General features: G+C 42.3%; 1 protein-coding gene across 1 annotated transcript in view; it reads left to right on the forward strand.

Moving 5' to 3' along the window:
• The window catches only part of Msh6 (DNA mismatch repair protein Msh6), a 746,240-nt gene that overhangs the window by 419,927 nt on the left and 309,824 nt on the right, over positions 1–16,489 (forward strand). Inside the window, exon 14 of the mRNA XM_080274091.1 lies at positions 2,702–2,857. Within this exon, the coding sequence (XP_080130217.1) occupies positions 2,702–2,857 (156 nt within the window). The remainder of the gene's footprint in view (positions 1–2,701; positions 2,858–16,489) is intronic.

Raw genomic sequence — 16,489 nt, forward strand, 5'->3', positions numbered from 1 at the left:
TGAAGGGGTTAATGGAATACTGTATGAACAATTCAAAATGGGCGCGGTGCATAGCGCTGCACTCGCTTGCTGAGAGAAAATGAAGTAACCCCTCTCTGGTAAAAATTTTTTCGCGCACTTCTCAGTTGAGTCCATGTCCCTCCTCTCCTCACAGCCTCACTGTACGTGAGGATATTTTCGCAGCCCTTCACCTTTTCATATTATTTTGCCATGCCTCCCAAGCGCCCTGCATCATCTCCAGCATTGAGGGAGCCCGCTGCAAAGAAGCAGCAGCACCGTACTCTAATTCTGGAAAGGAAATTGGAAGTTATAAGACCCCATGAGGAGGGGCAGGGAGTCTCGGGGATTGGGCGTGCTTTAGGCCTTGCTGTTTCCACCATTGGGACTGTGACGAAGAAAAAGGAGATGTACAAGAATATGGCCACCTCCTTCTCTACAACTGTATACAGGTATTGCTTACTTCTTAATAGGAGGGGGGGTGAAGTTTAGATGGGGGTCCAAGGGGGTACTGGGACGCATCCCCCCGTTCATATGTATATTTCAATGGGGCAAATCGTTCCGATATATGAAATCTCGAATTACGAAATTTTTTTTTGGTCCCTATTCCTTTCGTATATCGAGGACTCACTGTATTCCTAAATTTGTATGTTTGTGTTTGATGGTGCCTAGATAGGCATATGTAGGGTGCTGTGGGGACGGGTTGGCCGAAGTACAGACCCAAATTGATTTTTCACGAGTTATTATTCATAAATCACGGAATTCGTAAATCACGGCAGTGGTCCAGACCCAAACTGCCGCGATTTACGAGGATTGAGTGTACTCGTTGTCGCAGTTAGGCAGTAACTGGTGGTGAAGGAGGAGCGGGGTTGCCAGATTGGAAGTCGGCCACATTACCAAGCTCGTCAATTTTCATTACCAAATTTAACTTTCCATTACCAAATTCTCCATTACCAAATTCGTTAAGCTAGCATTTATTCTTCACTAATTATATATACAATTGGAAATGCATGTAATCACTCTCCATATGATTAACAGTATGTTGATTATTTTCACGCTATGTAGGCTAGCAGATTAATCAGAGAGGGCAGACAATCCACCATCTTTATCCTGTGTATCCTCGTACATGTGAAAAGTCCATTTGGTAATGCATTATTCTGATTCATTACCAAACGAATTTTTCATTACCAAATTGGTCCACATTTGGTATTGAGAAATACCAAATGGCAACCCTGACAGGGGAGAGGGGAGGGGGGAGGAAGGAAGGGGTGAAGGGTCTGTGGTGTAAACAGCTGTTCGGCGCCGCACAGCAATTTCAAATTACGGTTGGGAAAAAATTCGGATTTGGGGGGGATTCTTTTCTTTTTTTTTTTGGCCATTTTTGGGTTCCGAAGGTCCAGGCCTACAATGTCCGGTTAGTGGGGTGTCCGGAAAGTGGGCGTCCGGATAGTACAAGGATTACATCCATTCTTCAAAAGTACTGAAATTTTCGGTTTCATTTAACAATGCCCTCAGCTGGACCTCTCATATCAGATCACTTGCTAAAACTGCCTCAAAGAAACTTGGATTGTTATATAGAGTTTGTAGCTTCTTCACTGACGAGCAGCTAGCTATAGCTTATATGAGTCATGTGCACTCTCAGCTGGAATATTGCTCACCCTTGTGCAAAGGTTGTGATGAGGTTGCACTAAAACAACAAGACAAATTCAGAACAAAGCTGTTAGAATTATTAGTAACCTTGCTATTACAAATAAACTACCTCCTCTACAAGTAAAAAGAAAAGTTGCCTCCTTGTATTATTTTTACAGATATTTTTGTGGCAAATGTTCAGACGAAGTTGAATCCATTTTGCTACCTCTCCATGCCTTCCCCTTTGCTACACAGGCATCTGGTAACATTCATGACTGGAATGACACACAGCTATATTGCACTACTTCTGCCTGTCAAAAATCTCTTTTTTCCCCCAAATTTCATCTCTTTGAAACTCGCTTCTCCAGAGTTGTTTCTCTCCAAACTTCAACCTACGGCTGTTGAAGTCCAAGTGTCAATGATATTTCATGAATGGAGAACACCAGTAATCTTGTGTATGGCAAATCTTTTTTATTCATATGCTTTTCTTTCCTCTGTTTGTTAAAAAAAAAAAATGTGTTGCTAAGCATTTCTCAACACTATAGCTATAGGAAGTAATTTGTATTTAATTTGTGCCAAAACCAGATGATAATATTTAACCTAGGATGGAACTCGAGTCTTGAAGTGATACCTTTATTTATAATTACTGTATTATCACCTCTTGTTCAAAAGGTCCTCCAAAACTGAATAAAATTGTCTGGAGATAATGAGATTAAAACAGAAAATATTTCATTGAAGTGAATTGATTAATTTGAGGAAAGTGTGTAGTAGTGAAATAATTTGTTGCTGTTGTTGTTGTCATTTTGCCTCATATGAACATGAACCTATTGGTCTGCTGGAAATTGGTGATTTTAACTGGACGCTGTGAGAGGATAGTGTGCCGTAGTGTCAGTGCAATGATGCACTAATGAGAGTCTAAGGATTTTTTTTTTTTTTTTAATAATTATACTGCTTTCTTATTTAGAGAATTTATAATTTATATTGGATAACACCAATAATTTTTCAGCTGAAGGAAAGATTAGCAGTACAAGATATATATAAAATAGAAGAGTCAGGCTTGATTTATGTACCTAAGGCTGCTGCGACGGTGGGTGTGCAGTCCATTGTGTCAAAGGAGCAGTATCAGTGGAAGGCTGAAGGCAATCACCGACCTGCGCCACCACCCTGATGCCATGCACCAAGCCACACAGCTTCTTAAAACTCTCCCAGACCTTGAGCGAATCCTTGCCAAGTAAGTCACCTCCTGTCACCCGGTGTTTGTGTCTTATCTTGCAATGAAATAGGGTTACTGTGAGCAGGTCTACCAGGTAAAAGTACCTCCTTGCTCATCCTCCTACTGTTTGTGCAGCACCCATCATTGACTGATGTATGTAGTGCTACCTACAGATGACTCTAGACTAAGTGGCAAACCAGAGGGTTTCATATGACCCAATAAACCATTTACGGTGCTGGGTGGTAATCTTATAATCAGTCACAAGGGTAAGGGAGGCAGAGTAATTGATCCCTGTAACCCCACAGGGCTAGAGAACAAAAGTGAGGTGGCAGAAATTAGGGTTCCCTCACCTGTTCTTAACCCTTTCAGTTGGATGATGTATTTTTCTATCTATCTGTCTTTTGCTAGACGCTTTAATCCCGTAAAGAGTGGCCACAAACAAATCGCCTCCATGTCACCCTATCCCCCACCTTTTCACTGCCTTCCTGTCAGCTCACACAGCCCCTCTCATATACCCATCCACTCAATCCTTTTCATCCTCAGTCTCCCCCTTCCTCTCACTCCCTTCACCTCACTCACATACGCTCTCCTCATTTGTTTATCGCTCTTCGTCCTCTCCACATGGCCAAACCACCTCAGTGTATTTCTCCTAATGCTTTCTGTCATCTCCATATCCACATCACAATGCCCCTTCACTTCCTCATTTGTCAGTCTGCCTTTCCATGTAACTCCACATGCTTCATTCAAATAATTCATTTCCACTGCTCTCAACTTGGCTTTTGTCCTTCCATCAAGGTCGAAGCTTCACTTCCATATGTTTGAGCTGGTATCACAATACCATCATATAGTGACTTTTTTTACTTCCATGCTCACTTCCCTATTTCTTATCACTGCTTTCATTGAACCAGCAACCCTTCTTCCTTGCTGTACCCATTCAATCACGTCATTCTCCAAACTTCCATTCCTGCTCATCGCACTACCCAAGGACTTAAATGCACCCATTTCCCATTTCCTCATCAGCCAACCTCACTGTACATTCAATTACTTCAGTTCTGTTGAAGACCATAATTTTACTCTTCTCTACATTCACTGTTAGATTCCTTTCGTACATACTCTCCCAAACTTGTTCAACAACCTTTGCAGTTCCCCTTCGTCTTCACTTAACAATGCAGTATCATCTGCAAAAAACTGTACAGTACAGGAAGTTTCCAAGTGCTGCCCTCTTTCATTAGAGCCACTCCAACATCCACTGTTTTCCTTGTATCTCATTTTATAAACCCATCCATATATAGATTCAACAAGCATGGAGACATGACAAATCCCATTCAACATTCGGATAGAAAAATTCACTCATTTCACTATCCACTCCCACTGCTGCCATAGCACCCACATACATACTCTTCACAGCATTCAACTACTTCCCATTTACTCCATATATTCTAAATATTTACACATTCATTGTCTATCCACTCTGTCAAATGCTTCTCCAAATCCCTGAAGGCTATATACAACTTCTTTCCCTTCTCTAGAAATTTTTCCACTAGAGACCCAAGGATGAATATCAGGTCTACACAGCCTCTTCCCTTCCTAAAACCCCCTGTTCTTTTCCAGGTAATTCTGTCATTTCCTTAACTCTCAATAATTATCCTACCATATACTTCTCCTAATACACAAAGAAGGTGCATGCTCCTATGATTACCACACTTTTCTTTTTCACCTTTTCCCTTGATCAGGGGCATAATTATACCTGACTTTCAATCCTTTGGGACTCTACCTTCCTCCAGTGCCAATCTTCACATCTTTCATATCCATTCTACTACTATCTCTCCCTGATGCTTCATCATTTCACCACACACTTCATCAGTTCCTTGGACTTTCCCAATTTTGACTTTCTTTATAACTTCCACTACTTCCAACCTACTGATTTCTTCCTCTCTTCTCACCTCCCTCCATCTCCCAGCCATTCCCCAGTGACTTATACTTGCATTACTTTCATTCTTTATGTTTAACAGTTCCTTAAAGTGTTCTCTCCATCTGCTCGTCCTTCCTTCCTTGTCCACTATCAGTCTTTCATTTTTAACGTTCACTCACCTACTAACTTCATTATCACTAACTCTTTTTATCTCCTTCCAGAACATTTTCTTACATTCCCTCGACTTTACACTCAAATTCCTTCCAAATTCCTCATCCACTGTCTTCTCAGTCCCTCTTACCAATCTTTTCATGTCTCATCCTCTCTTCATTTGGCTCTATCTTCTGTCTCAACTTCCTCCATGCCTCTGCTTCCCACCCACTTACTATATGCTTTCTTCTTTTGTACCATAGCTTGTCTCACCTCTTCCTTCCACCATGCTCCTTCCAGCACTCTCATCTTCTCTTCACCCCACACACCAACTCACATGCTGCACAGATTTCATTTGTGAATATCTTGCACACACCTTCCACTTTCCCCAGATCATATTTACCTAATCACTCCTCCATTTCTCTCATATATTCTGCGTGCTTTCCGTCTTCTTTCAACGTTTCTGCCCTTCTTGTGTGGACTACTTCCTCCTGTTCCTCCATTGCATTTGAACCTTGACTTTCACCACCACCAACGGTGGTCAGAAAGTCCACTTTGTATGCTCCGGCATCCATTACATGCCCTCTCAGTCTGTCATCCGCACACGTATAATAACTTATTCCCTTCCATTCTGTCAGTTCACCACCCACCTCTCTCATCACTTGCCACATATACCTATGGATCATTTTGTTCTTAAAGAGGGTATTGGCTATTAGCAACCCCCTCCCTGCACAAATGTCCACTAGAGCACTGCCATTCTCATCCACTGCTGCAAGCACACTCTACTCACTAACTACTTTATTCACATATTTTCCTTCACATCTCCTACTTTTCCATTTATATCTCTAATCAAAAACACCTTGTCATTCTTCTTGAAGTTTTCTATGCACACTTCCACATTTGCCTAGAACTCTTCTTTCACTCAATAGTACTTGTACAATCTTGCATTGACGCATACACTCACACAATGTCCCACATTTGTATTCCCACTTTCAATCTTAACCACAGAATCCTTGAGCCAGCCAATCTACACTCGCTTATATTCTCCTTCCATCTCTTGCACACAACACTACATACACCGTCTTTTGCCCTCTCATTCTCACCTATTCCCATGCATATACCCCATCCATACGCCCACACTGTCACATTTCACCTCTTCATTTAGTCTCAGTAAGTTCGCATGTGTCCACTCTCGTGTGCTTAAGTACCTGGACAATCACTGTCTTTCACCTCATCATTTGCACCCCTTACATTCTTTGTTGCAATCCATACCATGTCCAGTGTCCAGTACTTGGTCATCACCTATTTATCTCTCTTGGTTTGAGGCTTCTTGTTTGTATTTTTAGTTTGTTGTTGTCCGGGGAGGGGCAACAACTCTGTCAACCCACTTGTTGACACATAGGGAATGCATGTTGGCTGATTATAAGGTTAGCACCCAGTATATTAAATGATTTCCTGGTTTACAGGAAATCATTTGGCATTTCATTCAGTGTAGTCACATTGAAATAGAGTACCTCTACACTGAATGAGTGGATAATGGCCGCCTCCACTGATCGTTACGGGGGACTGTAGCCCCCCCTCCCTCGCCCCAAAAAATCATTTTTTTTGCCATAACTCCTTTCAAATTCATCATATTGACATGAAATCAAAATTTAACGGTGCATCTTTCAAATCTGCATCCTATAACATGCCTCATTACATCAGGGGGGTCACACCCCAGTTTGCAGTAGGGAGGTCAGTATCAGGTAGGTCGGGCCTAAAATTTCAGATGGGAATAAAATCGTCAGTTTTCATTCAATTTCCTCCAAATTAGATATGTAACATCTTTGTGTGTGGTAGGTGGGGGCACCTACCATCCATTCACTCGATGTAGTGCTGCTTTCGGGTGTCTGCTCTTTCCGCTTCTTCATCCTTCTTTCCTTCCATCCTGTCTTTCTTTTCTTCATTATCTCCTCGTTTTTCTGCCTATGGGTGACTTTACACTCCCTCTTCTGTCTTTCTTTCCTTCTTTCTTTCCTCTTCCGTCTGTGAGTGACTCTGAGTGACAAACCAAATGGTTTCCTGTACACCAGGAAACCATTTACTGTGCTGGGTGGTAACCAAATAACCAAATTTCGGCACCTGGTGGTTTAGTGGGTAATTACTGCACTTCAGTCGGATTGAGCCGGTGAAGGTTTATATCCAAGGGGCAGTTGGGGTGTATTGCTCATGTAATGCCACTCAGGGATGAGTGAGGCTGGTCACTCTCATCTTAAATGCCTGGACCAACTTGCCTAGCCCCAGGCTCCTACGCTTCTCATGGGCCAATGTAGGATTGGATGATGAATGAATGAATGAACATCTTTGACTAGATATCCTGTTGTGTTTATATGTCAGCTCTAAAATGACTGGGGACTGGTTTGCTGTGCCTTGGCACATTTTAAGACAGGCCTATAATAGTAAAGGGTTCTCTCTATCTATAGCCCGATGCCCTAATCCCGCAAAGGGTGGCCATAGACAAAACGCCTCCAAGTCGCTCTGTCACCCACCATTTGACTACCCTCCCCCCAACTCAACCCCCCCCCCTTCCTCATACACCTCTCAACTCCATCCCTCCACTTCATCCTTGGCCTACCCCTCCCGCTTCCTCCCTCCACCTCACCTACATACACCCTCTTAGTCAGTCTTTCATTCTCCATTCTCTCTCTACATGTCGAAACCACCCCAGTGTATTTCTCCTAATCTTCTCAACCACATCCACATCCACCCCACAACGTTCCTTCACTTCTTCATTCGTCAACCTGTCCCTCCATGTCACTCCACATGCTCCTCTCAAGTAACTCATTTCCACTGCTCTCACTCTTGACTTGTTCCCCTCTTGCAAGGTCCATGCCTCGCTTCCATACGTCAGGGTAGGGATCACAATACTATCATGCAGTGACTTCTTAACTTCCATACTCACCTTCCTATTTCTCATCACTGCTTTCAGTGAACCAACAACCTTTCTTCCCTGCCGTACCCTTTCACGCACTTCATCCCCCAAAGTTCCATCCTTACTCATCACACTACCCAAGTACTTGAATGCACTCACATTCTCCATATCCTCACCATCCAACCTCACTGTACATTCTGTGACTTCATTCCTCTCAAACACCATAACTTTACTTTTGTTTACATTAACTTTCAGCTTCCTCCTCCTACACACTGTCCCAAATTCATTCATCAAACCTTTCAGCTCCCATTTATCTTCACTCAACAATACTGTATCATCAGCAAACAGCATCACAGGAATCTTCCAAATCTCACCCTCATTCATTAGAGCCACCCCCACATCCACTGCCTTACCTTGCACCCCATCCATGTATATATTAAACAGCCATGGAGACATCACGCAACCCTGTTTCAGTCCCACATTGAGATCAAAGAACTCACTCAGCTCACCATCCACTCACACTGTAGCCCTAGCTCCTTCCTACGTACTCTTCACAGCATTCAACAATTTCCCCTCCACCCCATATATTCTTAATACCTTCCACATTGTGGTAGGTGGCGACGACCATCATCCACTCACTTGATGTAGTGCTGCCTACTCCTTCCTTAGCCTTTATCATTCTTTTTCTGTGCCTGCCCTCCTCTCTTCCTATTTCTCTCATCTTTCCTGTCACATCTTATTGCTTTTCTTTCCTTTACAGGTGGCTTTACATTGAGTGATAAGCCTAATGGTTTCCTGTAAGCCAAGAAACCATTTACAATGCCGGGTGGTAACCATATAACCAAACCATACGTGCTCCCTACGTGTCAGCAAGTGGGTTGGTGGAGGGTTAGTGCCCCTCCCCGTAAAACAAATAACTCAAAGTCAAATGGCCACCCCTTATGGGATTATTGCGTCTGGCAATAGATAGATAGATAGACCTTCCACATACCTTGCCTATCTATTCTGCCATAAGCTTTCTCCAAGTCCATGAAGGCAGCATACAATTTCTTTCCCTTCTGTAGATACTTCTCCACGAAACATGTTAGAACAAATATCTGATCTACACACCCTTTTCCCTTCCTAAATCCCCCTTGTTCTTCTCCAACTAGCTCCTCTGTCATATGCCTAACCCTATCAGTGAGTATTCTACCATATATTTTACCAGTCACACTAAGAAGGCAACTATCCCTATGGTTACCACATACTTCTCTCTCCCATTTTCCTTTGTATAAAGGAACAATTATACCTGATTTCCAGTGCTCTGGAACCCTTCCCTCTTCCCAAGCCAATCTACACAACTTCTCTATCCACTTCACAACAATCTCACCCCCATACCTCAGCATTTCACCACACACACCATCAATTCCTGGGACCTTTCCCAACTTGATCTTCTTCATTGCTTCCACTACTTCCACCCTACTGATCTCTTCCTCCCTCCTCTCATCTCTTCTTCTCCCAGCCAGTCCCCAACCACTTATACTCACATTGCTCTCACTCTCTACATTCAACAAATCCTCAAAGTTCTCCTTCCTTCTCCTCAATTTCTCTCTCTTCTCCACCAACAATCTATTATTCCTATCTTTCACTCCCCCACTATATCCCCTTTCACACTGCGTTACTTTCTTTACCTCCTTCCAAAACAATTTCTTACTCTCCCTCCATTTCACACTCAGATTCCTCCCAAAGTCTTCATCCACTTTCTTCTTACTCTCATTCACCAGTCTCTTAACCTCCCTTCTCCTGCTCACATATACCTCTCTCTTCTCTCTCATCTTCTCCCCTACCTCTACTCGCTAACCATTCACTATATGCTTTCTTCTTTTGTTCCACAGCTTGTTTCACCTCATCATTCCACCATGATGTCCCTTGCACACCCCTGCAACTCCTCCTCACTCCACAAACCACCTCACATGCTGCGCCTATCTCTTCCGTGAATATCTTACTTATGCCTTCCACCCCTTCTATCTGCTCTAGCTCATACCTTCCCAATCTTTCTTCTATTATACTCTTATACTCTGCCATTTTCCCACTATCTTGCAAATTCTCCACTTTTCTCACAGGAGCTGTTTCCTCCTGTCTTCCTCTTCGTCTCCTTAACCATTTTCTTTGGAGCTTTATCTTGGCCATCACTAAGTGATGGTCCGAGACTCCATTCTCCCACCCTTTCCACACTCCTGCATCCAACACGTGTCTTCTCATTCGCTCATCCACACACATGTAGTCTGTCATTGCATTTCGTTGAACAAGTTCACCATCCATCCTCCTCATTACTCTCCATGTATACTGGTGGATCATCTTATGCCAAAAGTACTGTAGGTGTTGGCTATTGTCAACCTCTTACCAGCACAGATGTCCACCAAAGTACTACCATTCCCATCCACTTCAGCTGGCACACCCCACTGACCAACCACTCCATCCACTCGTACATTCCCAACTTTACCATTCATGTCTCCAGTCAAAAGCACTCTCTCGCACCTCTCAAATTTGTCCATACATGTTTCTACTCTCACCCAAAACTCATCTTTCACTCTTGCCACTCAATCCTCTGTCAGAGCATACACACATACAATCGCCAACGCTTGTATACCTACTTTCATGCTCACCCATACAATCCTTGCACCCACTGTTCCATACTCTCTTATATTCTCCTTCCACTTCTTGCTTATCATCAGACATACTCCCTCTCTTGCCCTCTCATTCTCATTAACTCCCGCACATATACCTGCACCATATTCCCATTCTCTCACCCTTTCACCTTACCATTTAGTTTCAGTCAATCCACATATATCCACTTTTGCATCCTCAAGCACCTGAACAATCTCTCTCTCTTTCACTTCATCATTCACTCCTCTCACATTCCACGTTCCTACCCTCAGAATGTCCTTTGTCCATTCCTTAGTCGTCAACGTATGGTCCGTCTTGGTCCGAGGCACTTTATTCGCTTGTTTAGTTAGTTCTTTTTACGGGGTGGGGCACTAACCCACCACCAACCCATTTAGTCACCTCGTACGACAAGCAGGGATACTGGGGGAGTATTCTTGAAATCTCCCTACCCCCAGGAGGTAGTAAAGGGTTAATGAAGAATTTATATGTAACTTCTCCATTTCATAATGTCTCCAAAGCTTAACAAAATTGTTAGGTATCAGAAATAATAGGATATTTAATACGTAGTATATCACCAGAGGTTAGGAGGTAATCAGTGGCAAATTTTGAAGTAGGCTCTGACATGGGTCTCAACCTGCCGAAGGCCACTTGGAATGTGAGATTGGGAGAGGTAAATCATCACATTTCATAAGACGTCCCCCCTCCCCCAGGGTATTGTCTTCACTCGGTTTGTTTTTCTGTCTGTCTGTCTGTCTTTCTGTTAACAACCTTACATGAAAACTACTGGTGCGATTTTTGACTAAAATTACAGGGATGATGGGCTATGACCTTCTGATCACCCGATTAAATATGTGGCCAAATTGTATCAAGGCCTAGGCTGTAGGCCCCCCTCCCCACCCCCCAAAATAAGTAAACAAAAATAGTTTTTTTCAGCGCTAAAGTGAATGCCGGGGACGGGTTGGCTGTGCCTTGGCACCATTTCTTGTTTTTTATTTGTTCTTGTATTTACTATAGCAGTCTTCTTGTTTTATGTAGAAACAGCATTCTGTATACCAGTGGAAAGCTGACAACATTCTGGTACTCAGTCCAACTATATTGCAACTGCTGAGCTAGTTGAATTCCCAGTCAGCAGCAGTCATTAAACTTTTAGACTGGTGTCCTCATGGAATGCCCTGTTTAAATGTTGATGTGCAGAAAAACAGTGCAAGGAGCACTTCAGCAGCCCAAAAGGGTTCATGGAATTGGAAACTTTTTTTTTTTTTTTTTTTTTTTTTTTTTTTTTTTTATACAGTAATCCCGTATGTTTCGCGGATTTTTTTTTTTACGGTTTTGCCCTCTCGCGGATTTTCTTAGCATTAATAAGTTCAAAAATATCCTTGAATATACGGAAAACAAAAAATTTGAAATTCCCGCCGTTTCCAATTGTAGCGCGGTAAACTCACGCCACCCTCTATCCCTTTCCCGCGGTCCCTCTGCCCTGCATCCCTCAGTCCACGCCTGTCTGCCTCACCTGCTTGGTGCACTAGTAGCCGCGCTGTAATACAAGCCACTTGGCCTCCCACGTTATTTCCACATGGCCCCAGGACGTAAGCCAGCCTCACTGAAGGCTAATAATACAATCAGTAAGAACTCCAAAGTGACAAAACGATCAAGAAAAGTTATGACCTTAGCAGAGAAAATTGTGTTACTGGACAAGCTAAGAAGTGGCATGAGCTACGCCGCATGCGGTCGTGAGTATGGAGTGAACGAATCGACAGTGCGTTACATTAAGAAAAGTGAAAAAGAAATAAGACATGCAGTTGCTAGCTGTGCATCAACGTCAGCAAAGGTGTCACAACATGTTCGTGATAATGCTCTGATTAAAATGGAAAAGGCTCTGAACATATGGATTGAAGATTTGAACCGTCGACATATTCCTGTTGACACAAATTCGATCAGAGAAAAGGCCAAGGATTTGTACAATCATTTCAGTGATGGAGAGAGAGAGATGGGAAGCACACATTTATGGCTAACAAAGGCTGGTTTGAGAACTTTAAGAAGAGATTCTCACTCCACAATCTCAGGATTACTGGCGAATCAGCCTCTGCTGATCACGTGGCAGCAGAAACGTATCCAGCAGAATTTGAAAAAATAGTGAAGGACAAAGGGTATCTGCCGGAACAAGTTTACAATGCCGGTGAGACTGGGCTGTGGTGGAAAAAAATGCCCAGCAGAACTTTTATATCTCGAGAGGAGAGACAGGCACCTGGATTTAAAGCTCAGAAGGACAGAGTATCGCTGCTATTCTGTGGGAACGCAGCTGGTCATATGATCAAGCCTATGCTGCTATACAGGGCTAAAAAACCACGTGCACTTAAAGGGAAAGACTTGAATCAGCTGCCAGTGTTTTATCGTAGCAACAAGAAAGCGTGGATGACGGCAGTATTGTTCAGTGACTGGTTCCATAACTGTTTTGTTCCCGAGGTTGAAAGATACTTGAAGGCAAAGGGGATAGACTTTAAAGTGCTGCTGGTAATAGATAACTGCCCAGGTCACCCTGAATCAATTAAATTTGCACACCCTAACATCGAGGTAGTTTTTCTACCAAAGAACACCACATCACTCATTCAGCCACTTGATCAGGGCATCATTGCTGTTTTCAAGGCAAAATACGTGGCACGAAGCTTTGCTATGATTAGACAAGGCATAGAAGAAGGAGATAACATCAAAATGTGGTGGAAGAAATTCAACATAGCCAACTGCATCATGTTAATTCAACAGTGCCATGAGGAACTCTCTGCTAGCTGCATCAACTCCTGTTGGAAGAAATTGTGGCCTTCAGTCGTGAATGACTTTGCAGGATTCCCAACTGTTGATGCTGAACTTATAAGAATTAAAAATCTTTCGAGGACTGTCGAAGGTGAAGGGTTTTCTGACCTGCAAGAAAATGAAATCCGGGAGGAACTGCTGGGGAATGCAGGAGAAGAACTGACGACTCAAGAATTGGAAGAACTGCTCAATGAAGAAGAGAAAGATGAAGAGGAAGAGGAATCTGGTATAAATGAGTTACCACAGACGTTGACACTAGAAAAGCTTGGGGAAATCACTCGCAGTATGAGGCATACTATCTCCCTGCTAATGTCATATGACCCATCACTGGACAGGGCATTAAAAGTGAAGAATGGGATGGAAGCTGTGTTTGCTCCCTACCATGAAATAATGAAAGAGATGAAACGTGAAAGAGAGCAACTTCCAATAACTATGTTTTTCTCAGAGAAAAACCAACGCAGCCCTGCATCTGCCCTGCCATCTACATCTGGCAACTCATCCTCTCCTGCCTCACCACGCATGGATGATTCATGCATGGAGGACGAGTCAGCTGATGATCCCTGTCCTAACTCCCCTGCCTCATCTGATGTCTCTGAGTGAAACTCTTCTGTAACTAAAGGTATGTAAAATGATAACAAACACACATTAACTAAAAATATTCCTGTACTTATAGACGTGAATTAAAGTTTTATGTGGTGCACACCTTGGGAAAAAAAATATATATATATACGTACAGTACGTGATACTGAGCAAAAAAGTCAGGTAACAAGTTTAATAATTTCAACTTAACTTGTGGTGTAATGATTGAAAAATCATTTTGTCAGATTGTGAGTCTTCGAGTGGCGTTGGTGGCTGGCAGCAAACAGTAAATAGCTGGCAGTGGTCGGGGGAGGTGCGACTGTGTGAGTTGGGGGACATACGACCATGCGAGTGTTTGCTATCACCAGTTACTGCATCTTTTTATTTTGTACTGTTTTGTGAATAAATGTGTAGATAATTGTGTATTACAGTATGGTGTTTACGTTTTTCCTTTATAATGGAGTATGTACTTTCAATCTTGTAAGAAGGTATTTCGGGATGAGTATGGAGGTTTCGGGACAATTCGCTGTCAGGCAAATCGCCGTCACAACAAAAACAAGACAATTCGCCTTCATTAATGAAGATAGCTATGGACGACGCTAGAATATAATTCAAAGGCGACTACAGCGAGGAAGAAACAAGTTAATTATTGACTAAAGGTGCAACTAATAAATAATATCCAGAGCCTACGCTATTGAACATAGACTTTGCTGGATCCCCCTGAAATATAGTTATTAAAGTTTCGATTAATTAATAATAAGTATATTTATAAAAGAATTGATTAATTAATAATAAGTATATTTATAGAATGGCGGGGAATCGTCCATGTTTTGAAAGGGAATTGTCTGACGGCGAATTCTCTCGCAACCAGTATGGACATGGACTGTGTGATGGATAGCATGTTGGACACAAGTGCAAGATTCAATTGTTAATAGAGTATTCGCGTATTTGGCATTTCGCGGGGGTTACAAGAACGTAACTACCGCGAAATATGCGGGATTACTGTACTTGAGGAACTTTGACAGGAGTACTGACCAAGTTGTGATGGTGTATAACACACAAGGTAAAGTTGTTCTTGATTTGCAATTACAGGTAAAGTTAATAAGTTTGTCAATATTGATAACTGAATGCCTAATTCTTAATGTCACTTCATGTCCGACTTGCTCCGCCACAGCACTGCATTTGAGCACTACACTTTGTAAACAACGTACTAACCAGCTTCACTTAACATGCATCTGGCGTCATCAACTCTGCATGACCCATACAAGATGAATTTACAACAGTAGACATATGTAAAGCCTTTGATACCACTCCCTGATCTAAGCTGATCACCAGAATCCTCAGCACAATGGAGAACACCACAAAATGCCAGCTTGTCGACTACTTATCTGGTAGACAAACACATTTTACACTACAGGGCAAGATATCATGAACACAAAACATCCCTAATGGAAGTTAGGGAAGTTTTGTGTTTCCATTGACCTAACTGTACCTGCGTGGTGGGTATGCCATGCCCTCACATAAAAAGCTGATGAGGTTTAATACTTATTTACATAGATGAAAGGAATATTTGGGTTTAGTTTATTTAAAGCTAAGATTAAATGAAGTTAGATTTGCCTTGTATATTTAATGAAGTAATTTAACTGTATTTAGCATTGTAATTAATAAACAGTTGGCATATCGCCATGTTTGCTCACTCTGTTTCTGAAGCCCGTTTAAGTTGCACGCTGTATAATACACACCTAAGGATGCTTGGAAGCCCCAGGCAACTGACCGAAACATCAGGCCCATTGTTATCTGTTGTTCCGACTCTATCTAGCGAAGTAACCTTTATGATTTGGACAAATCGGGGGGGAACTGGCTTGGAGATAAGGAAAATAATTACTGGTGAGTTAGAATATTAATTACGCCTTAATCTCCTAAGAGACTTATGTAAATTTACACTAAAGTCGTGTTTAAGTAACTCTCGTCAGATAAAGGAGTGTATAAAAATTTCCGACATTTTTGGTGTCCTGAGTGAGGAATAACGTGTGTGCTGAGGCATTGAACGATTTTAAGGTCGGGTTTGTCGGGCACAGCCTACTTCCATGTTCTGTAGAAGTGGAGGACGTGGAAATACATATATATAGAGCTCCTGGTGGAAGGGGAAGTTCCTTTTCTGATGATGAGCGGCTAATGCCTTATTGGACTGGGAACATGACTGCACTATCCTTTTCCTGGGAGGAAATGACATTTATGAAGATGTGGAAGTTAATGAAATTTTTAAAAAAGCATTCTAGCCATGGTAGGAACCATTGAAGGATCACGTAAATCCTCGGTAACCATAACGCTTCTTGAGCCTAGAAACATACCTTATGGTTCGCCAGTTTGCTACAGTACATATAAATTAGCCAGCAGAGCCGTAAATATAAAGTTGCAGAGGATAAGGAAGGGAAAGGATTTTATCCACTTCAATGCAAAGCCCTTCCAAGCAACTCTGAAAGCCGATGATATACACTGGAATCACCATGGCAGAGAAGCGGTTCTGCAGAAATTTATAAATTACATAGAGTTAAAGAAAGAACAACTCTATGCTGTACAGGCTATGGGTGGTCCTGTGTTATATTAAGATGTTAATTGGTTCTGAGCTCAGGGAAATATGGGT

Source organism: Coenobita brevimanus, chromosome 57 (assembly GCF_032717465.1).
Source record: "Coenobita brevimanus isolate Jiangsu-jjx chromosome 57, ASM3271746v2, whole genome shotgun sequence".
In the NCBI taxonomy this organism is placed as follows: Eukaryota; Metazoa; Arthropoda; class Malacostraca; order Decapoda; family Coenobitidae; genus Coenobita; species Coenobita brevimanus.